The sequence below is a fragment of the Beta vulgaris genome, chromosome 4, assembly GCF_026745355.1.
Source record: "Beta vulgaris subsp. vulgaris cultivar EL10 chromosome 4, EL10.2, whole genome shotgun sequence".
Taxonomy (NCBI): Eukaryota; Viridiplantae; Streptophyta; class Magnoliopsida; order Caryophyllales; family Amaranthaceae; genus Beta; species Beta vulgaris.
The window spans coordinates 36,891,975-36,916,238 of record NC_079205.1 but is presented as its reverse complement, the minus strand read 5'-3'; the positions used below and the strand labels follow the sequence as shown (position 1 = coordinate 36,916,238).

Below are 24,264 nucleotides of genomic sequence, written 5' to 3'. Positions count from 1 at the left end.
TTATTATGAAGTATTTAATAATCAATTAATGATGATTAACTTAGAATATTTATGTTTTTGTAATTAAATAATATTAACAAAAATTAATGTTAACAATGTACTTAATTACTTAATATGATAATTAAGCTAATAATATTGATGGGTGGAAGTAACTCAATATTGGTGTTTATTTGTAGACAAAAAAAAAACGTAACTATTGGTGAAATATTTTTTTTTTTTAAAAATTTAACACATAAATATTATCTTTGAAAAAAGCAAAGGTTACAAAAATCTGATGTAGATATGACAATGGAATATAGATGCTGCAATTTCAGACATGTGGGCCGCGAAATTTTCTTCCCTTCAATCTCCTGCTGACATGTGTCCATTACTGCAGTACTTCATTTATGAACCAAGCATTGCTCAGATCGTTGGGATGATCTGATCATCTTCCTTCTCTCCTTTCTTTTTTCTCTTTTCTACTTTTTTATTATATTTTTTCTTCTCTCTCTTTATGATCTACAACATAAATCATCAAATGGGTATCCTCTAAGAGGCCTAGTCCAACCCTAATTTAATTTCCTTTATTGACAAATTTTCTTTCTTCAATTAGTTACTACAAAATTTGACCTTATAAAATTACATAAACTAAATAGTAGGTTCAATCAATATTATCTTACTAATCGTTATTTATTCTCTATTAATTAAATGTGAATACTAAAGTATCGTAATTAATTTTCTCTATTTCCCCTAAAAAAAAATTTAATTATCTCTATAATACTCCAATGTCTAACTACCCATTCCTCCACCTTTCACTTTTTCTAATTTTTTTTCCTCCCCCCCCCCCCACCTCACCGGCTCACCTAGGGGTGTAAGTTCGGTTTTTGGTTTGGTTTAAGGTCAAAACCAAACCAAACCAAAATAAATTCGGTTTTGAAATTTCCAAACCAAATCCAAACCGAAATTCGACTCAATCCAAACCAAACCAAACCAAAATATGAAATCAAAAACCAAACCAAACCAAACCAAACCAAACCGGATTTTTTTTATCTTTCAAAATCCAAACCAAAACAAACCAATTTTTTTTCATATTCCAAAATCCAAACCAAACCGAAATGAAATTAAATCAAACCAAGATAAAAACCAAACCGAATTTAAACAAAATTTTTTGATAATTTGTATTTCAAGTGACAATATTTTTGTATTTTCGTAATTAATAAAAAAAAAAAGAAACACAAAAAAAAAATAGACAAAATTCGTATGTTAAGTGACAATAATTCGGTTTTTTTTCGGTTTTTTCGGTTTTCCAAAACCAAAACCAATCCAAACCGAAAAACCGAAAAAATAATTTTTTGAATCCAAACCAAACCGAATTTCAAAAAAAACCAAACCAAATTACTAATTCGGTTTGGTTTGGTTTGGTTTTCAGTTTTTAACCAAATAACTTACACCCCTAGCCGCTCACCCCACCCTCCAAAATGAAGTTTGATTGTTGCTCGATTTGAGAGAAGAGACATATTTTTATTTTAAAAAAATGAGCCGAAATCATCCCAGAGAATCTCCTTCCCAAAATTCTGCAACTTCATATTCTGGTTCATCTACATCATACTCTAATGCTACCACCTACTCAACTTCAAGGTCACAACCAAAGTGGAACCGCAAAGCTACACAACAAAGGGTAGCATTGGATTTGGAGGAAGATGATACAGAACAAACTCATTTTACATCTATTCTTGGAACTTGCCCATTTATGTGCCCAGGTCAATTTTTTCCCAAATTTCTTCTCTTCTTAATTGCTGCCTTTACTTTCAATTTGCTGTATTCAAGTATAAATTAATGAAAATTGTCCGCTGATTACTTTTTTTCCCCTTCCTTATGTGTGTTATTTTAAAATTAAGTACATAGAATCAGAACATGTACAAATGTTGTATATCAATAAAAAAATGTTGTATATAATATAACTAAGATGATATGATACCACATTTTCATGTACTTCCATCTGTTACAAATTAGTTGTGACATTTTTAAATCACGGATTCCAAAGGTAATTATTGTAGTGTAGAGAGATAGAAAAAGAAAGAAAAGGGTTTCATGTGATAGGAGAGATAATAGAGAAGTTATTACTAACATCTAATTTGAAACATCCTAAAATAGAAGGTGTCACAACTAATTTGGGACGCAGTAAGTAGAAGTTTTTGATTCTATAGAACATTTATGGTTCAATATATAACATTTGTGGTTCAATATGCAATGTTTCATAGCTCTGGACGTTCTAAAATAGGAATTTCTTGAATCAGTGGCAGATCCATGTTTTTGAGCTTGGGGGTGTACAAGACCCAGAAAAAGCTTGAATTTTTCACTCAAATGTTTGTTTTTTGAAAATGAGAAACTAGTTTAATGTTCAAGTTGATACTCATCAAGCATATGGCCTGATGCATAGGAACCAGAAAGGTCTTCTTTTGTGGCCAATATGATTTAAGCAATTGGTGTAAATTGTAATTGATTTTGGAAAGTTAGTAACACAGTAAGTTGAAGAAAATTGTATGAAAAAGAACAACTCATCTTGTATGTTAGGAGTATTTATGTATAAGTCACTTGCTTATTACATGAAATAACCCACTTCCATTTGTTCTTATGCACAAATACAATAACTCAAATTCTGATTTTTTTTAACTGCTGATTCATAAAATCTAAGCATTACTTATAAGTTATAACCAATCATAAGATTTATTATTTGTAAGTTAAGATATCATCACTAGCAATTATTAATAGGAATCATTGTAGGCTTTTTTTTCCTATAATTTTGCATTGCTCATTTTGGAGCGCTCGAAATGAGCAAAACAACAACTCTAAATGAATATGAAGATAGGATTGGGTGTATGATGGATGTTTTGGAAATTGTAGAGTGTTTTAGTATTATCCAAAATAATTTAATTGTCCAAAAAAGTACTAGGCAATCGAATGAAGTACTGTGATTGACCTGATTGTCATAGTCTCATAATTGTACAATGCAGATAAGGGAATAAAAAAGACAAAAATTTTATTGATGATAATCACATTGAGTCGTCTGATAGTTATAGTGGCATCTGGCATATATTGTAGATAAACAAATTCCTGCAATCTAATTGGCCTAGAGTAATGAAGGACCTAAAAAATAATAAAATTAGGAGAAAAATAATCTGCATCATCATACTTGATATGAATTGACGGTGATGAATGGTGATGTACTGAAAATTGGTGGCTTGGCAAAAAAAGAACTTTGACAAAATCAGACTTGGGTAACCAAAATTAACATATCCTGTCCTACTCTATCTACATACTCCCTATGTTACTTAGGCTTTTCGTTTTAACTCAAGTACCCCTGTCAGATCCTCGACATTCGCCTCACTCCGGTAGGGAGACTTTGACACTATTTTGGGCCGAAATTATGGAATAGATAAGTCACACACTTAGACATGTATGGATGTACACGTGTATGACATGGGTACCCGAGTCGGAGTAACATAATCCTATACCACTATACTTTTTTTTATTTATAGATGTACAGGCTGGGCCAATTGGCTAGTCCCACTCCCGCATAGAATCTGAAGAAAATTTCTTCTCCTTATATGAAAGTTTCCCTTTTCTTCCATGTATATCAGTACAGTTGTTTGATATGTTGTGATACACTAAACGACCACTCCATTACTAACTTATCAGAGGCTCAAGAAGAGGGAAAATCAGGAATAAGCTACAAATTCTGTTAAAAAGAATATTCTGTAAATATGATGTCGAAGTTGATTAACAAAAGGCAGTAGAGTAACGATAAAAGGGGGAAGGGGGATAAAATGTGAGTATTCATATATTTTGTGAGAGATTTGGCCTTGTGGGAGTTGGGAGCCTCTCGAATGCTCACCATTATCTTGTAGTTACTCATTCCTCTTGGGATACACACAACGTTCCACTGCCCATTTCTTTTCTCTCTCTGAACTTTCTTTTCACTCTGTTTTCTGGTTACATTCATTTGGTATCTGCTTATTGTTTGTTTGTTAGGCTGAGAAGTGGTGAAATCGATCTAAATTTATCACAAATGTGCGCTCATTTGATTAAGAGCAGATGAACTTGATGTCAAATCCTTTATTAGCTTCAAGAATGGTAGTTTTTTGACTTATGAAGCTTCTATTTTATATTTCTTGCTTGTCTTGTGTAGAAAAGGAAAGAAGCCATCGTGAGCGGCTTCGTGATCTAGCTATACTTGAGAGGCTAGATGGAAATCGTGGGAAATCGTCTTCAAGCCTTGCTGTGAAGAAAGTAAAGCTATTAAAACTTCTTCTCTCTTCTTGCAGTATCAAATTAATTTATGCTCCCGAGTTCCAAGTATAGAATTCGTTGTTTATGTATGTTGGACATACCATTGGAGCTCCTGTTATGAATTTATGATCGATCATTATATGTTTAGACTTAATCATATTCAAGTTCACCATCTAGAAAGGGCAAGTCACATTAAATTTTGATTTGCTTTATGATCCCTTGCTTGGAATTCTTAGAAATGAGGTTTCTGACCTTTGTGTATCTTAGAATTGTTTATTTGAAGGTATGAAGAAAGTAGTCAAGCCAGTGAATCAACTTTCATAGTCATTTTTGAGAGTGCACCTCTTGAAGTGTCATTATGATTAGGAATATTCACGTTTACTATTTTTACACCTCTTGAAGTGTCATTATGCTTAGGAATATTAACCTTTCCTATTTTTAGTTTTGCAGAACTATATCAATGAAGGAAATTCAAGCGTCAGATTTACGCCCTCTTGCGGTTCTGGAGGACACATTAAATTACCTCATGAAGTTGTTGGATTCACCAGATCATTCTTTTCTTGTTCTTCATGATTTCATCTTTGATAGGACAAGGTCCATCAGGCAAGATCTCAGCATGCAGAATATCAACGATGGTCAAGTTATCTGCATGTATGAGAAAATAGTAAGTCATATCATTTACATGCTTCATGTTGAAGTGTACAACTACACATATAGAACTTTAAGCTTTATGTGCATTACGAATACTATGAAAGGTTTAGAACACCAGAATGGAAATTTTCCTCTATACGTGTTTCCTTTCAATGGACATAATTATTACATAGCATGAGTGAATTGTGATGTCATGCTGCGTCTTTTTGACTTCAAAACCTATGATGAACAACTAGTATTATCCAGAGTAGCTTTTCAATTAATACCTTCAGCACCTTTTGAAGACCTTTGACTTCTGAATGAAGTTTGACATGACAAATGAAAACCAAACAATTTTAGGAAACCAATGATTTGCTCTAGCTTTGACAGGATTAGTTGTTCTTAAAACACGTGGTTGGATTAGGATAGATTGTAGCATCTCTGTTTATGTTTGACCTGACAACTTCTCAGTGGAACCCCAGAAATGTGACCCTGATTCACTTTCACGTTCTTTTTGTTGACAATTGTGTGTTTCTCAAATTCTCTTCACTATTCATCAAATAACACTGTGAAGCTCTTTCATGAATCATTAGATAGTCATCAGCTCATGCTTTACTAGGTCCCTAGCAATTAGCATACATAATCGCTACCAACTAATCACTTTAAGATGTCGTCATGTGTTGTGCTTGGTTCTTAAGGTCTTTTTTTGTGGTTTCTAATGTGGGTGCTGGACTAGGCACTTATATTATTGAATCGCTGTATGTGCTCAGAGGGCTATATCATACATTTTTTCTCCAAAATTGTTTAATGGTAAAAGTAGAAACCTGTACAAGGAGAAATGTGATGTTACATTGAGATATGTTTGACATGTAGTGTTCCATTATAGAGATATAGTTAATCTGGGTACATATGGCTAAAGCTATCGTACAGTAATATCCTTCCATATGTTTTTTGATCCTTGTAAATTAAGTACCTTGTGAGGACAAAGTACTCCATCCAGCTCATGCTGTCATGTTACAGTGTCTATATTGTTGATCAGGTCTTTCTTCACTAAAATTGACTGTTCTATATTCTGATGTTAATGAAGAGTATTAAGTTGTATCATGACTGCTAAACAACAGACTTTGGTATTCGTAATTGTACCCTTTGACTTGTACTGTTTAATTCAATTTCCTTACTGCTGGAATGGACTCAAGGATGCTGATCACCCCGCCTAACAAAAGAAGGGAAAAAGGGGTTGCCTAGTCCTCTCCACGCCCCGGTGTTCAGATTCCGTGTCTTCGACTGTTGTCAATGTGGCCACACTTTGTATTATCTGACCTACCCACCATTTGTAGATCCTGAATTTTCCTTAGCATATCCTCTTGTCAGCCATTTTCCTTGGCTCGTTGACGTTGAAGTGATATAACGACAGACATTTTTAAGGCTTGAACTACAAGTTGAGAACTTCAGTGTAGCCTTCTAGTGATGTAGTTGGTAACTAGTCTGATATCCTGACGTCTGAGTTGTGTTATTTTGATCATTTATTATGCAGGTTAAGTTTCATGTCACCTCTCACCACAAGCTCAGAAGATGTGAAGGTGACATCACTACTTTATCTTCAATCCATCATCTAAATCTGGAGCAACTCACGAAGTGTCTTGCATCTCTCTATAGCCTATATGACATGAACCGAACTTCAGATTCTTTTTTTGACAATGAGGCTGAATTTCGATCTCTATATGTCCTCCTCCATCTTGATTCTCACAGCCATTCAGCGGTTGCTCCCTACTTTGTTTCTATGATTTCTTTGTCGCATATTGCTTCCCTGGTTTGGATCACTGACTCTTGATACAGCTGATTTTATATGTAGGGTGAGTCTCTATCTTTGTGGTTTTCTCACCTATCTTCATTCATTATCAGCTCCAAGGAGATGTCCTTTGCCCGAAGAGTGTTAAGGTACTTTAATACTTTTTGCCACACCAACATGTGACTCATTGTTTATACTTTACACCGATGGATGACTTTCTTGAGGCCTGTCTCTTATTAATTTTAATTTCATAACTTCCCTTTTCTTACTAGGTTTTATCGTATTGGCAATTTTTGGCGTTTCTTCCACACAGTAGCGTCAGAAGCAACTAACCTGCAAATCTGCATCATAGAACCTTACATTATTGAGGTTCAGTAGGATCCTTAACTTTTGTTTGCTTTTCATTCATCTCAATTATCTCGTAGTATTTATTTTAATAATCGAATATCTTAATCTTTTATTTCTTTTTAGGTAGTTATTGCATTGTTACTCATAGTGGTGTGTTATAATTCAAGCCTGTCAGTGCTATTGAGTATGAGTTTTGACATTCTTCCTAAATCCACAGCTGTACCTTTTCCTTTTTTCTGAAATTTGACGCTATATCTTTACAGAAGACTTATCAAATGGCCTATAACTTGCTCTGATAGTTGAACTAGTGTATCACCTATATGTGTAGAAAATTATCAAAAAAACTAGTAATTTTCCTTGGGGAAGCTCACATCAGTGTAGGTGAAAGGATTTAGCACTGAAATTTAGGTGCTTATTGTGAATGCGGCATTCTTTCTTGATGTTGTTTAATTGTTTAGTTTGGACATTTTGCATGATGCGTTGTTGACTGCAAAGTGCAAAGGTAGTTGTTGTAACTTTATGGTCGCATTTCTAGAGCCATGCTTGGAGTATTATTTACTGTGGAAGCTATTATGAAGGGTATTGTATAAAATAGTTATGGAGTGTGATAGATCAAATGAGGGTAATACGCTCCCCTGGAGTAATAATTTACTCCAGAGTAGGGGTAATAATTCCTCCACCAAGGCACCAAGTCGTCTAACAGTACCAACTCAATACATCATCTCGAATTCTCCACCTATCCATTATCCCATTATTTCTAGCTCCTAATTGATTCTTATTGCTTGTTTATTCATTCCTCCCAATCCAAATATGAACTTAAGGAAATGCGTGAATTTCCTTGTAATATGTATGCTCTTTCCTAGCTGTGCTCTTTGTGGACTCTTAAGGGAAAACTTTTCTGTAAGGTATAAATTCTTGATAAAGATGATTCAGATACATTTAAGTACCATGAGAGTGATGAACAACTTTTGTAATTTACCATCTAATTTGATATCTCACTTTCTCTCATGTATGATCGGTCCTTATTGCTGTAGGTGTGTCTCAATTCCTTTGTGTAGCGAAGTCATACTTTCATTATCTTATACAGTTACCACTGCTGTATTATGATTGTTCACTTTTTAGAGAATCTTTTTACTAGAGTTTTCTTTATGGCTTTTTTTTTTTCTTTGTAGCCTTAGCATGCTTTTCTATTTTGTTTAAATTCCCCCCTGTAATAACATTAGAAGTGATAAAGCCAAGTACCTATAATAGGGAACTAATTACATTAATGGCATTTTGATAAACATTTTGTAAAAGTAGAAATGAAGATTGGACGGGGGGAAGAAAGTATAATGACACTTTGTGTTCTTAAGATATATGCCAAAACTCTGGCACTACTAGGTTTTCATTTGATTTGGTCACTTCAGAAAAGTCGCCTTTACTTGTCATTTGCTGTTGTATATTCTTGTACAGTACCTCTTCTTTATTCCATGTGATATATTTCATCTTCTTATTGCAACAGCTTGTTTCTTTCTCTTCTTCTTTGTGGGGGGGTAGATGGGAAGTAGCCAGGTGGGATGGGGATGAGGGTGGAAAGAGTTTGGAGTTTCTCTTTGAGAGTTGACCTTAAAACATCGTCAAGGAGAATTTCATCAAGATCTTTAGAAGGAGAAATGGATCCATGAAGGGAGTTGAAGTGGCCCATTTCACAGGCCAATCCTAAATGTGCGACTTGTATAAACGAACCACCTAATCAAACTGCAAAAAAGGGAATTGCAGGCTTGCAGCTGGGTCTTGCAGAGTTAAAGTATAGATGCAATGTCATAAGTTTTTCCAAGGATTTAAGACCTCACCTTCAGAAGCTTGGACAATTGTCTAATCACCTCTCAGTTTATTGGGTAGCATGATTTTGCTCTCCCATTAGGCATTTCCTAGACAAAATCACAAAGGTACCTAAGTGAAATAAACTTCATAACGAGGTACAAGAACTTTCTCTGAATAGATAACCTGCTGAACCTTTGTCTGCGAAATGTGAACCATCAAATTTTAAAAAATTTGCTGCTTTGTCTTTATTAAAACAAGTTTTAAAATACAATTTATTTCCAAATTAATAGTAGTTTTGCTGGACCTAACACAAGTTCCAATAGTTATGGGCTCCTTAAGACTTTATAGTTTATTACTATGTTACTTCGACACCCTCTTTCACCTTGGGTGTCGCGTGTCTACTCGACACGACACGCGACACGACGCTCGACACGGCTGGAAGAAGTGTCCGAGTCGGGTATCAGAAAAGTGTCGGAAGAGAGGTGTCGAAATCACCCAGAAAAAAAGAATAAAGAAAAGCCCATTGAAATTGCGAAGGAGAAATTACAGATCTAGGGCTTGGATGACAAACCCTAGATGTGAAATTGGAAAGAGAGGAGACCGAGATTAGGAAAATTACCATGGGGATTTTGCTTTTCGATCAATTTCAAACTGAAGGAGGACTCCATTGTATTCTGATGCGAAGAATGTGATTGACACAGAGAGGGACAACGAAGAGAACTGTAGAAGATGAAAGACAGAGATAGAAGGTGAAAGGGTGGAAGGTGAAACGTGGGAAATGGTTCTGAAAAAAAACAAACCAAATACTATTATAACTTGAAATGTTATAAAGAAAAGCAAAATAAATACTTATTAAATGTACAGTTGACTATTGGAACTAGTGTGTATTGGAACATGGCCCCCATTTACTCTTACTTATTAAACCAAGATGTTTAATAAATGTCTGCTATTCTTTAGTTATAATAATTTTCAAGGCAAAATTTTAAATTCTACCTACTTTTAAATAATTTTACAACTTTTTTTTTTACGGAAAAAAGGTTTGGGGATTTTTTTTTTCGACACTTATACGATACCCGTGTCTATAAATCTGGTCAAGACACTCTTTTGACCGTATCCCCGTATCGGCCATACTTTTGGAGTAGAGTGTCGGATCCTCCGATCCCTACTTGGATACGACACCCGTATCCGTGTCGGAGTAACATAGGTTTATTACTAAGAAGAGTACCACCTATGTTTAGGTCATCTATAACTTATGACGCTCCTACTTTTTCCTTATAGTTCAAGCTGATATTGAAGGTTACTGTTCACAAATTTTTCATTTCCGGTACTGGAGCTGCTTCCTGTTATTCGCTTTCATGACAATTGCTTCAAGTCACAAGGGGTGTCAGATCTAGAAATTCTATGAACCGATATCTAGTTTCAGCCTGAGGATGAGGGTCAACTAGGGAGGATGGGCGGTTTTTTCCAGCCTGCAAATGTCATAAATGAATGTCGTTGACAATAATCTAGCGCATTGCATCTGTTTTCATGAATGCATCCAAGTTTTCAGTGATATTAATGAGAATCCTTTTTTCTGTATGTGTGTGGGTATGAAGTGATAAGTTTAGATTAAGATAAGTTAGACTGAAGCATCCTTTTTATAGTCTGGAGCAGGGACTAGAAATAAGAGCTGGTTCATTTGAGTTTTGAGCATCAAAAGCTAGTTGTATAATACAGACCAAGGGAAGGGATTGCAAAATACAAGGATTTGGAGTACAGGTTCCTGAATTTCTTGTTTGTTTGGCTATCATCTATTCTGGTCCATTGGTCTCCCTTCCTTCAAACCCAAGTTTGGCTTATACTACTAATTCTAGGAGTGCCCTCTAATTTTCAATCAATTTGGTCAGTCTTGTCCTTATTTCTTGTTTTCAATCAAAGATTACTTTTCCTTGATTCCCTTGTTTATGCATCCAAGTGCATGTAAAAAATTGTTGTCTGATAGTTTAATTTTCTTGTGGAAACAATTTCAATCTATCTGATTCCCTGGCAAGTTATTGAGAATGTTAGTTGAAAGCTGTATAGGTGGGTAGCCGGTATCTAGCAAATTATCAAAACTGAAAATTGATATACTGCTGTTTTTAGCTGCCATGTTTCTCATAGAAATTTCATTACCTCCCTAATTATTTGAGTTTAATTCATTTTGTTTGAAGGTCCGGGCACATGCTGTAGCATGTATAAATTCCAGTGGGTACAAGCTTCACCCTTATCCACTAACATCACTTTCAAAGATCTTGATGATGAAGGTATTATCTGATGAATTTCTTCCCTTTTTTTGTTTGTGATATGATGTAACCACATAATTTGGATGTTTTAGGAGTCAGATCTGGAAACCTTCTGCAACGCTTGTGGTCTGGAGACCTCCGAAGATGATATGGGGAATAAGGTGTTACCCACCAAGCAAACTGGTTTTTCCCATCCAAAGGGAGGATTTCAGTGCTATAGTTTCGTATGGTTCGAGCTGTTGGAGAAGTATGTTCTTCTGCTGACCACTTTTTAATTTTTTGACGCAAATTATTCCCGCTAGATAAAGTTTGTTATTTAAAAATTTTCGGATGATGGTTATTCTTAATACACATCCAATTGAGCAATCCTCGTTTAAACACAAGGCTTTGAACCCTCCCCCTTTCTCCTCCCTCAACCCCCTCTCAGAACAAAGTGGGATGCGCAAACTTCTCACTTACCATGATAACCCATATATCTGCTGTGAACACTATCTAATTTCCCATTTTTAGAAAAGGAAAAAAAGGACTATTGACACACGCTAATAGATCATATATTGACAGAAGTAGTGTATCGTTTACTAAGGTTAGTGGCTGACTAGTTGCAAGCGATGTCACTTGTCGTGTTGTTTACATTTTCAAGGAACTAAGTAGTCTTATGTAATTGCAAGCCGCTTATAGTTTAGGTCATAGGATGTCATTTTAAAATGAATCACATTGAAATCTAGGGGAAGTAAGAAAATATGCTTCCCAGATCCAAGCTCAGCAGGATTGAAAGTGGGTTATTGTAGTATGAGAACGTATTCCAGGTTTGTCCTTGCTTCAATGGCTATAGGGCAACGGTTTAGTAGCCTCAAAAGACATTTGTCCTGCACCCATTCAGTCATAGAAGTTATTTAGTTATTAGGGTACCTTTTGTTGCTTTTCTATTGCAACTGAAGAGCCTTTGTAGTTCCTGTATTGTGTACATTGGTAAATGAAGTATATGGCTAAATGTAGCTATCTAACAGCGAAATTATCAAATTGACCACTTTTTTTTTTTTTTTGTCTTTTCTAAGTTCAAATTTAAACGAAGCATAACTTACGCAAGGTTAGGATAACAATAAGGAAGTACGCCATGGCAAAATTTTCATAAATTAATGGGAATAGTCATGGTATGCAATTATATGGTGAAATCTTGCATGTGAAGCCTAAAGTGTCTAAAGTAATGATTCGTTTCATGACTGCATATATTTGTAGATTCTCTAAGCTCACTGCCAAGTCTAAGCATAAATACCCTCAACGTCGAAACAAACACCGTCCTTTCCTACTTTATGTGAACCATGATATTGAGTAGGGCAACAGCAAAATCTTATGCAAGACATAATGTTTCTGGAAGATCCGCTCAGCTCCAGTGATGTGCAGAGAAGAGTATATTGGGATGAGTAGAAATATGTAACTTTAAATATCTTAGGATAGTTGTGGTATTTATTAGGGAAATGCTACATGGTAGCCCCCAACTTTTAGGTTTTCTACATGATAGCAATTCTTATATTTTTTTTATACTTGGTAGCTGCGAAATTTTAGGTTCTACATGGAAGCACTTCTTAAGTGAATTTTGTTAAGTTGTCGTTAGTTTTGACATTTATTAGTCTTGCACGCAAATCGAGACTTTTTCGACAAAGAGTCTCGATTTGTGTGTTAAATTAATAAATGTCAAAACTGACGACAACTTATCGGAATTCAATTAAGAAGTGATACGATGTAGAAAACCTAATAGTTCGCAACTACCAAGTATAAAAAAAATTTAAGAAGTGCTACCATGTAGAAAACCTAAAAGTTGGGGGCTACCATTTAGAATTTCCCTTATTTTTTGAAATGGCCTCATATAAACTCTTAACTTACTATGCAGTGACGAGTATTTTACTCTTTGTTTTCACGTTCTAGGAGGATTAATTTTTTTGCTTTGCCATTTGTCCACTTAATGTGCAAGTCTAATGCCTGGATAAATTTATTGCAGGGATGCTAATGTTTAGTTTGGACTTTGGAAAGTAAGTGATACCATAGAAGTATATAAGCCTCAGGTTGATCGGGGGATGATCTTATATCCAATGTTGTACACAGTATCGTTTTGATTTCTCTGCGTCGGCACAGGATTATTAGAGTCTACTTACATGGATGCTTTTGAGTATTGATCCCCTTCTCGTTAAGCACCAACATAATGTGATACCAACATTTTTGTGCATGTGTACTCCCAGCACCTATCGTATAGTTTGTGCACTTCGCGTTGAGCAACTCTTGCGCGAAACAGTTATGTGGTATACAGGGGCGACTTACAGAGAATTATTAGTTGGGTTTGAACGATGCGTTGAGTTGTTATATAGACAATAGTTATGGCTTTATAGCCTTGCTGGTGGATCGCAAATTGAAAATAAACTCACCTCTCCCCGTGGTTAGATCCTTTATGTTCGATGTTTCCATTTTATATTCTCATTTATTGTATTTTGTTTCGAGAAAACTATAAGATTACATTGGATTAAAGGTTGAATCATTGATATTCAACGCTAATGACCACGTCTCTTTGTTTCTATATACTTCAGAAGGTTTAGAATTTACACCACTTGGAGGATATATTGCCTTGACAAAGCTGTCTTATAATCAACTAGGTTGATTATTTTTGGATCCAGTTTCACTTACATTACCACCCTTCTGTGGCTCTATACACAAATCTCAGCGGATTAGTAATATAACAAGATGGTACTCATCATCTCATGACATGAGATAAGATTTTATCATATAAATATCTATCTATTGTCCTCTCTATCTCCTAAATAAAATCAACATGATTAAAACAAAAAACTATAAATCTTTAATCTTAGGGCCTGTTCTCCCCAGCTTATTTTCAGTTCAGTTCGATTCAATTCAGTTCAATTCAGTTCAGTTGAGATCAGTTTAGTTCAGTTCAGTTCAGCTCTTGACAATACTTTTACTCACATATTACTATTCATTTCAATTCAGTTCAGTTCAATTCAGTTTAGTTTAATTCAGTTCAGATCAGTTCAGATCAGTTCAGCTATTTTATGCCGAAGAGAACAAGCCCTTAATCGCAACAATTTAAGCGGTCATTTCAGGTTTTCTTGGTAATGGGATGACCTCTCCTAAGTTTGTTTCAAAGAACATAATCAAAATTAGTATTGTCCGGAAAAAGGATAACGATCAGTTTAAGGAAGCTTGTGTTACGAAAAATTTAGCAGATTCTAAACTACTCCTTCCGTCCCATAATATAGTGCCTACTTCATTTTTTATGGGTCAAAATTTTAAATTTTTGAGCGAATAATCTCATTTGTATATATAAAATAACATATTCATGTGGGATCTTATTAGATTCGTCTCATTGTGTAGTTTTATAATATCAACTTTTTATATTTTTTATTAATACGGAACTGGAGATATTAAAAGTCAAAGTTACGTCTTGGAGACAGTGTAAAAAAGAAACAAGCACTATATTATGAGATAAATGAAGTACTTGTGTACTGGAGCTAGGCAAACAGGCAAAACTCTATACATTCTAAAGCAATCCCAATAACAAGCGAAAGATAACAATGGTTCTCTTCCATTCTTGTAAAGCTGAAAAGCGGAAAAATGTCATGCCCAAAGCAGAGTTACAGCCAAAAATACAATTATAGCCAAGCTAAGACAAAGCGCAACGATTGTGAAGAAAGCCTGCACAAGTTAAAAGACAGACTAATTTAGTAATATCACTAAGAAACCAAATAAGAAAGAAAAAGAAAATACTAATGCAGTAATTAGATAGAACATAATTTCTTGATCAATCAAACTAACTCACCTTTCCCCGTGACTCAAATTTGTATCTGACAGTAAACCATGACAATCCCCTATCTACAAGTGGTGCAAGGGCAAGGGCACTGCAATGACGTATGGATTTCAGATAATTTTGAGAACAAAAAAGTTATCACAAGTTACTTCAAACTCAAAACGTTATAATATCCAAGCAAGAAAAGTAACAAGATAACAAATTGCACAGTAGGTGAATCCCCTAAGACCAAGATAGCCAGAATGCATTACCAACATATAAAGGGAACCCTTGTACAAAACACACAAAATCTACAATGCGTCTTATTCCTTTAATGAGTCTTTAGCTTTCTCATTCAATCCTGCGATACTACTACAAACAGCTAATGTTTGATCTATTATTTTGTTTACATTTTCAGCCTTCTGCTCCTAATCCTTCTCATTCTAGTCACCATCAACACTTCCAAAAGCTGGAATCGAGTAACATGGAATTTGGATAAGACCATGCTTCGGTTCACAATTTATATGACTTGTCAAGAAAGAGGAGCAGAAAGATGTTGGTTTTCAAAATTAATACTGTTATGAAGTTGTTACATGAAAGGGAATACTAGAAGCAGCAATTACGAACAAACCGTTTACCCCAATTAATGCAGTGTGAAGTCATGAAACCTGAGATAACAGCTGACTGAAAATGAGAAAGATTAGCAGCTTACCCTGCTGCTCTGAGGAGCTTAGTGACTTGGCTTCCTGCCCAAACCATGGCCATTACTTTCAAAAACCTGCATTAGCAATATGCAAAATGAATCTTAAAACCAATTACTGATTTAGTATTTAATTTACTGCTTTAACAGTGTAATTACCTTGAAACAGCAGCAAGATAACCCATTTTTCCAGGTGCCGGAGCAAAATAGAACCTGAAGCAAGAAACAGATCCAACATAAGCAAGATCATAACCAGCTCTTGCATTTCCTAACTCCGTCTCACTCCCCACGAAACACCAAAAATAATGGGAAAGAAAAAAAAGATATCTGCATCTCCTCACACAGACTATTTCCGAAAGACTGGAGACCAGGGCAGAGACAACAATTTAGAAACCGATTCAACCAGTGGCGGATCCAGCGTGGGTTCAGTGGGTTCAACTGAACCCACGCGGATCTAGGAAAAAATTGGAAAATAAAGGAAACTTAGTAACAGATTATATAATAAACAGGCGTATTATTTCACTGTAGAGCATTCTGTCTCAGCGGTAAAGTGCGTATTACATTGAGTTTTGGTACTCAAGGTCGCAGGTTCAACTCCTGCGGGAAGCTTTTCTCAGTTTTGTTATTTCTTTTTTCAGTTTTGTTATTTCTTTTTTCTTCCCCTTATCATTTCATTCTTTTAATACTACAGTTTACAGATAGCTTATGTTTCAAATCTTGGTCTTCTATTTTCTTTTGTTTTCATACTCTCTTTATTAATTAACTAGCCTTTTATATCTACAATTCTCACCATCCCATCAAGTATTAATACATCAAAAGATAATGAATCTAGGTTATTTTTCATTCTCTTCCTAGTTCCCTTGCTTAAGTAATCAATTAATCATGTATTACTAAGTGAAACTAGTCATTAAACTATGTTAATTAGTTGATTTACTAATCATATATTTATATGATATGCAATGAGAAGTGTGTTAAACGGAACAGGATTAATGTGTATGTATATTAAATTTTCATATGTGCATTTTATAAACTAAATGTACAAATTATAACTTTTGACATGGAAGAATTTATACATCACTTCTAAACAAAAATAATATTATTATTGTTGTTAGAATGTTAGTCACTTTAATACATATTAGTGTTGATTTATTGTTACTGACTTTAATTCAGATTTCATATTTTGTGCTAGTAGCTAATATTTCATATATATATATATACATAATAGTTCGCTTTGTAACTTTGTATTTGTTTTATAAGATACTGATACTTTTTTGTTAATATAAATATGTAATTGTAATTTTTTGTAACGATGTAATTAAGGATAAAAGCTCTCCTAAGAAAAAATGTTGAAAGTTTCCCTTCTTATTAAAAAAATGTAAATGTAGACACTAAAATGTAATTTGGAACTTATATTCATTTCGAACCCACGTGGCTCAATTCCTGGATCCGCCACTGGATTCAACACAACTTTAGTGAACCAATCACGGGATACCATTATATCACAATATGTATCATAATGTTGATAGTGTGTGTGCGTGTGTGGAGATCCAGATGTGTGCAGCTTCCCTGACAATTCACACTAGTAATTTGAAGTTACTTACCACACCAAGAGAAAGGTAGTAAGGTAATAGGCTGTGTTCAGTAGACCATATGAAAGTACTCCTGAAGCTCCATATCTTTTCAACTGCTCCAATATTTTGCCAAGTCTAATGCAAAAGAATTAGTTATCAGCAAAGAAGTAATTTCACACTAGTTTGTTTGGATGAGAGGAATTGGAAGAGAAGGGGAAGGGAAGGAGAGTAGAGATCAATTTTCCCTTTGTGATGTTAGGCTGGGAAGGAGAGAGTACGGATCAGGAGGCACCCATTCTCTTCCCTCTTTAATGAACTATATCCTTCCAAAGTTGAACCAATTTAAAAGGAATATTTCCTTCTCCTTCCCCCTTCCTCCCAAATTTTTCCATCCCAATCTCTTATCCTAACATACTACAAATGAAAGTTAGTATAAAAGGAATCAAAGTCCATACATTAACAGTTCTAATCCATAGAGGCATATCAACAAAACATCGACAGTTCCACTCCATCACTGCACTGGAACATTATTTTTTCTCTCTTTTACTTTCATCAGAACGACCAATATATTTAGCGTATCACCGTATCTTTAGGTACTGAATTTAAATGCACATAAATTCAGACATCCATGTATAATTTTGTAGCTTGGCTTTTACTTGCACTGCTTTACCAAGTAAAAGTAATTCATGTATATGCCCCCAAAAAGACCAAACAGCAAACCTGAAAACTAACATCAAGTTACTTCCTACTCTACTTTGATATCCTTTTCCTCCTTTCTTCCTTATCTCCTCTCTGCATATTACTCTAAATCTCATTCTTGTTCTCAACCCCTTCTCAGTTTCCTAACTTGGACTGCGTTAACCAACTATATCATCTTCAACATCAAGTACATGAAAGTTCAAACAACTATTTTAACATGGCCACCTCACCCTAGATGTTCAGGCAAGTATGTTTCTTCCTATATCAACCAGATGCATGCAAATGCAAGAATTTTGGCTAATTGTAACAATTTTGTGATGATGGCCTATCATACCTCATGAGTTTACTCAAAACAGTGTCTGTAGGAGTTGAAGATGGAACGATTCAACTAGTATCCCCTCTCTGAAGAAACAATTACTGCCTCCATCTGGATTTAATTTGTCATGCTACCACTTCAGATTACACTATTACAGTGACAAATTGACAAGTATTTCCAGATGAAGGGAGCAATATTTAACATGATGAGCAAATAAAAGAGTGAAAACATGGTAATGAAAGAATCAAAATTTCTGACTCAGTTAGAACATAGAGAAATTTCACATTTTCACTAGTATTTGTTCACAATTGCTGCTTGAGACTGCATTGCAGTGGGCAGGTTCAAAAGAGCAATAACATAGCAGTCAAGTCTTACATGCATTGCTAGTACCTATGATCCAAGCAATGAGAATAATTTTATAATTTGTTTACTACTTAAAGCCCAAGCTTTCTACTGCACAAGTTAATTGCATAACATCTCGAGAACTTCAAATGGCAGGAAAATTATACGCTAACAAAAGCACACAAGTACTACGCATATCAGCAGGAAAAGTTAAACCTTACTAACTATTGAAAGAAACTTCTAATGCAAGTGACTACAGTACTTAGTGGTTGAAAGTGGTCTATGTTGTTGGTCATCTTTCCTTTCCATTGAACCTGAAGTACCAAAGTTGAATTAGGAAAGCTAACCTTCACAAAAAGAATAGACAAGAGAAAGATTACCAGCTATTAGTACCTTCAAGTTCTGCTGAATAACTCTGATGATCTGATAGGCCATGACTCTAAAGTTAAAACATAGGAAATGCATAAGCCAATTACTAAAGATAAAAGTTTGCACAAAATTAATGCAAATGATGACCTACATTATGCAGACATGCTAACATCAAAAACAGGTACTACATCCAACACAAATACGACGAGTTTTCACAAGGTTATCTGCTATATTTGAAAAATCATGCCCATGCCAACACGGTACGTGCCACATCTGAGTAATATAGGATATGATCACTGCAATACCCCCTTCCTCCTTGTAAAGAAAACAAGACAGCAATGATTTTCATATTCGTTAGAATCATTTTAATTACAATTTATGGGCAAATTTAAAGAACTCAAACCATCTTAAGGAATTTCGCAAGGAAACACTCTTTCTCCATAAATTAGCAGTCTTTGTGAGAAAATCGACTACACTTGTCGAAAGAATGTGGAACCGTTTCTAATTCTCAATAGCCATTTCTAATTCAATGTTTGCTAATGATTTGATTCCTTCGACGAAGTAAATGCTCAATTATTTTTTTAAAACCCTTACTTCCACCTTAAATTTTTCCCCTTTGGTCAAGGTAAAAAAATGAACAATGCTAAAAGCAAGACATTCTTCCCCAAAATTAGTGAAGAAATGAAAGAAAATATTTCCACTTCATGATTTTCCTAGCTGATTACCTAAGCTTCCTAAGGTTTTCTTTATATGATAGAAGACCTCCTTTAAACCAGCTTGGATCTTATTACCAACAATATCCAAAATAAACTTTGCTAGATGGAAACCACCAACTTTTTGTCTAAAGCTGAAGAACTATCCTAATGAAAAGAGGTCTCTTCACCATCCTTCAATCACATAAATTAATGTAATCATCTCCCAGCTAAATCCATGATAGTGCTGAATAACTAACAAAACTTGGTGCAAGTTCTATGGAGATAGGAAGAAACAGAAAGAGAATCCACATTTTGTGTTCAACGAAAACTCCAATTATGAAGACAGTTCTCCGTTTCCAAATGATGTTAGAAGAATTTTTCATAGAACATTGTTGCTCACTCTCTTTCATATGTATTCCGCGGATAGAAAATTTCGAAAATACTTGTGTAAAGAATCTCACATTTGGCAAGGGATGAAGAAGGGATACGACCAATGCATTCTCATCACGATCAGGGTAACAATCATGGTGTTGCAGATATGGAGACGATGTGTTGATGGCTTGCAAGATGTGGTTAAAAGTCTCCATTTACGATGATGATTAGACAGGTAGCAGAAGTAATAAAAACCTTACCTGAAGCCTCCTCCTAAAACGAGTATAATAGGTGACTCTTTAATTGCATCCATTTGGGACGATGGAACCAAAATATCTTTCCATCTCTCTTCCCCCAACATCATATATCTTGATGATTCCAACTCCAGTTGCAGGTCAAAATCATCCCATCTAACGTATAACCAATCATAGTTGTTTCAATGGAAACATTGCCTACATCATGTTTAGAGCTAGGACCTAAGGCTTTCTCTAGCAAAGAGGACCTCGAGTGGATATGGAAAATTGACAAGCCCTAATATATAGATTATTTGTCTCACTCAGCAACTTAAAGTCTCAAATAGAGATCCCACAAGCAAAATGCATGCCCAATCTAGCATGGAACAAAGCAACCCCCTCCATATCCTCAAATATTGTCCTATAAATGAGAAAGTCGACTTATACTCTACCCCTTTCACCCTCTAGCTGATGTTCAGAGCCTATAACTTCTAGCACCATCTAATGGACCACACAATTTGCTTCCATAACTAGGAAATTTGGACAAGAAAAAAGAACCTGCAAGTGTTTATAAAAAACCAAATTCATTAAGAATCTTGGGTCTAAGACTCTAAGTGACCCAGGGAGCCTTCTAAATGTACCAAACCTCCCATCCCTCTCCCAAATCTCAAACAACCTCAAACAGACATTATTGATGCCTATTCTCCTCTTTCTACTTGTTAGCTAGATCGACATATGTTTACAAGGGTGATAAGAAGAGAGCTGGAAAGGAGTATTCTTCGTGGTAATTAGATACATTGTAGCATCATCCCTTGAAGTCATGGCCATTCAATAAACAGAAGTGGAAGCCTCAATTTTTTTTGAGAAGAGAAGAAAAGCAGTGGATGACATGTTAGTTAGGTTGGGTTGAGACGGAGGAAAGAGCTACAAAAAAAAGTTGGAAGAATTAGGAAACTTTTTCAATTCAGATTGTATAAAACCTTTCTTCTCTAGAGAGCATAAAGTCATAAACTCGACCTTAATCTACTACAAAATCTTGTAAAATCCTTTAATTAAGAGAAAATAAAAGCTGATTAATCACGTATTATGATGGAATACTTCTGACTCCATTACATGTAGAACAACAGAAACATGGAAAAACAAACACAATACTCACATTGGAACAATATTTAAACTAACTTTCTGGAGGAAGTTTAAGTCATATAGTTTTCAATATGAGAGACAAACAATCTAGGAGAACACTAGATGTCTAGATCATGTATCAATTTCAAGAGGACGAGTAGAGATGGAGTGCCAATGTTTAGCCATATAGAGCAAAATGACTTTAGAATATCAGTACAATCAACAAAAGATCTAGGCCTCCTTGTCTTTGTATTTTAAAGAGCTCAAAGTCAGAGATGGCTTCATTAAAAGTCTAGGTCTTTACAATTACTTTTTTTTTATTAAAGACTCACAAGGTAGAGTCAAAGCTTTGTGCTCTAGGCTTTAGATAAGTTGGAGCAGTACTATAGTCATGACCTAAATTCTAGGCTTCTAGCTATTGAGGAAGGAAATAGAGTTGCAAAAGCAATTGAAGCTAATAAGATTTTAACAGGAAGATAACCTTTGTATTCCTTTAAAAATTGTTCAAGAACTCCTTAAGAAATTGAGGACCTATCCTAGATGGAAAAGGATCACTTATATTTTGATTAAGTGGTTATCTTACATTGCTTCCAAGAGGCCGATAGGGCTCTCTATGTCAATATTAAGGAAACCTTTGACCTCATTGATCATTTTGGTTTTATAGCATTGATACTAATCCTCTAATTTCATCCCAGATTTAAGAGGACCATTTGCTCATTATTGTCTCCTCTCTCAAACGCTCATCTTTTCTCCTTTCACAGAATACCTATGCTATTCCACCCAAAGCCATAAGGCCTGCCTAAGACTAATATCATAAAGATGGCCATAAGAATCAAAAACCCTAAACTAAAACTTTGTATATTCTGCAATACCATGAAGCGATCTAACACAGATTCCAACTCCTTGTAACTCCTTCCAGAGCTGCAGCCTGCAAGGATGCAACATGGTGATTCAGCTTTGGAGTCTGGACTGGTAAAAAAAGGGGGAAACACAACAAAGCACCCATAACTAGCCGAAAAAAGGACAATATGATTGTGGTACAAATACAAAAAATTCGCAACGATGCAATTGCAAATTCAGGTAATCAACGGCGCACATGGTATCAAAGTGCATATTTGGTCCATGGTGTTTTCTTATGTAGAGTTTGTAGAATGTGGAGTCATGAAAAGTTGAAGACATTCCTATCAACAAGCCTAAACAGGCCACACAATCGTCAAAACTATCTTACATTGTAGAATGGGACATTGTGCTTACATCTCCAAACCAAACCAATCCCACATACAATTTAACATAGAAAAAAATCTCGGGAACAACCCATGGTTTTTTTTTACCATTAAAGCATTACAAATTACAATATTCAATAAAATTTCATTGAATTACCATGTATAATCACAATTCAATAAACTATTACATACAACAACAATTTCGAAGCATTTCACTACAAAAGAAAGAGAAAACTGCAGAAAATTCAGCAAAAGCTCACCGTGGTATCACCGCCATTAATGGAATTGAGTGCAAAACGGTGATTATTATGATGAATCCAAGAAAATGGTAGTACTTTCTGAATGTGAAATTTAATATTGCTAGTTCTTCTGCATTCATCCCAATTCTACAACAATTAAAACAAATTTATTTAGTATCTCCAAAAGAATGTGATAGTACTATTATTAGCAAGAAAAAAAAGGGTAGAAATTCAAAAGAAAAAAACCTGATGATAGTGAGCTGAGAATGAAGGCCGCAATGATGTACAAGAGATTTTGTTTACTGAGAATGACATTGAAATCGAACTCTAATTTTAGGGTGTAAAGGAGCTACTAAGAATAGTGATGTACACAAAATTTGAAGAGCGAGACTGATAACAAGAAAATTTTGTTATTTGGCTGAGAGGAGTTGTTCATTTCTAGGATTGGAATGGAAGGTATTTGACAAACGACACATTTAACGATTTTGTTTCCCTCGACGCTGTGTTTTGATGGGTGATTTGGGCATTTAAAACATCCAAGACAATTGAAATAAGATGCTAACTTTTAATCATCCTATGATCTCTATTATTAAATACCTATTGTCCTTCTTTAATTACATCAATTTTATTAAAATTTTTAAAATAAAAATGGATAATCAATCAATAAAAATATTTGCCAAGTTTAAAAATTACAATTAAAATAACTTAAGTTTAAAAATTACAATTAAAATAACTTAAAATTTTAGGTTAGAAAAAAGGAAAAATTGTCATAAATAAGTCAACATTTAACCCATCCGCTTTAAATTACTTGTGACCTGTTCTACTAGTAAAAGAATTTGATTTTTTTTTTAGTTTTTTTTCTCTCTCCTCCTTTCTCCCTTCCTTTCCATGGCTGCCACCCTCTTCTCTCTCTTCCCCTCCAAGATTCTACAAACATCCAACCACACACGAAACCACCTCACCTCCACCACCAAATCACACCCGGCTACCCGAGTCGACCACGCCGCGACCAAACCCTACATGAAACCACCACCACACTACCAAACCTCACCCGAAACCACCACCACACTACCAAACCTTACCCGAAACCACCACAGCACCTCCGGAACCCACCAACAAGCCACTGAAACCCAAACCCACCACCAAACCAATGAAACCCGAAGACACTCAAACTGCTGCAATGCATACCCTCCAAAAAAAAAATCCACCACCACAACAACTCGAAAATTCCCCGATAACCCACCCCCAAACGCGACCCAAATCAAAGCCCACCTTCTCTGGGCCCAACACCTCTGCTTCTCCTATTCACTTGACCCATCTATAGGAGGGAATCAGAATTTATTTGGTTAGTTGATTTTGTAGTTGATTGAGAGTGGAGAAAAGGAGAGATTGGTGGATCTTTTGAGAAGGTTTTGGCAGTTGTTGGTGTTTTGGTGTTGGCGGGAAGAGGAAGGGGAGGGGGGTGCCAGAGCATGGCAAGGGAGGGTTGAGGA

At 35.2% G+C, this 24,264-nt stretch overlaps 2 protein-coding genes across 7 annotated transcripts; one reads left to right on the top strand and one right to left on the bottom strand.

Moving 5' to 3' along the window:
* The first annotated feature begins 1,435 nt into the window (after window positions 1-1,435).
* Window positions 1,436-13,670, top strand: LOC104907418 (SAC3 family protein C). Of its 4 annotated transcripts, none has more exons than XM_010696348.3 (9): window positions 1,436-1,739; window positions 4,169-4,269; window positions 4,712-4,933; window positions 6,434-6,658; window positions 6,752-6,837; window positions 6,961-7,057; window positions 11,029-11,121; window positions 11,193-11,347; window positions 13,097-13,670. In XM_010696348.3, the coding sequence occupies exons 1-9, from the start codon at window positions 1,514-1,516 to the stop codon at window positions 13,110-13,112; spliced, it is 1,221 nt and encodes a 406-aa protein (XP_010694650.2). In that variant the 5' UTR covers window positions 1,436-1,513; the 3' UTR covers window positions 13,113-13,670. The 4 variants fall into 4 exon arrangements, with proteins under 4 accessions (XP_010694650.2, XP_057250261.1, XP_057250260.1 ...); XM_048643078.2 differs by having other exon boundaries at window positions 1,535-1,739; window positions 4,174-4,269; XM_057394278.1 differs by lacking the exons at window positions 11,029-11,121; window positions 11,193-11,347; window positions 13,097-13,670 and adding an exon at window positions 10,173-10,417.
* An 890-nt stretch (window positions 13,671-14,560) lies between these two features.
* LOC104907419 (uncharacterized) lies at window positions 14,561-23,340 on the bottom strand. 3 transcript variants are annotated; one of them, XM_010696349.4, is made up of 9 exons: window positions 23,018-23,328; window positions 22,793-22,918; window positions 18,912-18,957; window positions 18,781-18,832; window positions 17,192-17,296; window positions 15,750-15,803; window positions 15,603-15,668; window positions 14,924-15,002; window positions 14,561-14,799 (listed from the first exon to the last, which is right to left on the bottom strand). In XM_010696349.4, exons 1-9 carry the CDS (start codon window positions 23,084-23,086, stop codon window positions 14,722-14,724), a joined length of 675 nt encoding a protein of 224 aa, XP_010694651.2. In that variant the 5' UTR covers window positions 23,087-23,328; the 3' UTR covers window positions 14,561-14,721. The 3 variants fall into 3 exon arrangements, with proteins under 3 accessions (XP_010694651.2, XP_010694652.2, XP_019108140.2); XM_010696350.3 differs by lacking the exon at window positions 23,018-23,328 and adding an exon at window positions 22,182-22,237; XM_019252595.3 differs by lacking the exon at window positions 17,192-17,296 and having other exon boundaries at window positions 23,018-23,340.
* Window positions 23,341-24,264: the final 924 nt, after the last annotated feature.

Coding starts and splice junctions, on each gene's coding strand:
- LOC104907418 (XM_010696348.3), top strand. CDS start 1,514: ATGAGCCGAAATCATCCCAGAGAATCTCCTTCCCAAAATTCTGCAACT. Junction 6,659..6,751: donor ATTCTCACAGCCATTCAGCG/GTTGCTCCCTAC, acceptor TTTTATATGTAG/GGTGAGTCTCTATCTTTGTG. Junction 11,122..11,192: donor CAAAGATCTTGATGATGAAG/GTATTATCTGAT, acceptor TGGATGTTTTAG/GAGTCAGATCTGGAAACCTT.
- LOC104907419 (XM_010696349.4), bottom strand. CDS start 23,086: ATGTCATTCTCAGTAAACAAAATCTCTTGTACATCATTGCGGCCTTCA. Junction 18,958..22,792: donor TTAATGGCGGTGATACCACG/GTGAGCTTTTGC, acceptor TTTTAACTTTAG/AGTCATGGCCTATCAGATCA. Junction 15,669..15,749: donor TATCTTGCTGCTGTTTCAAG/GTAATTACACTG, acceptor TTGCTAATGCAG/GTTTTTGAAAGTAATGGCCA.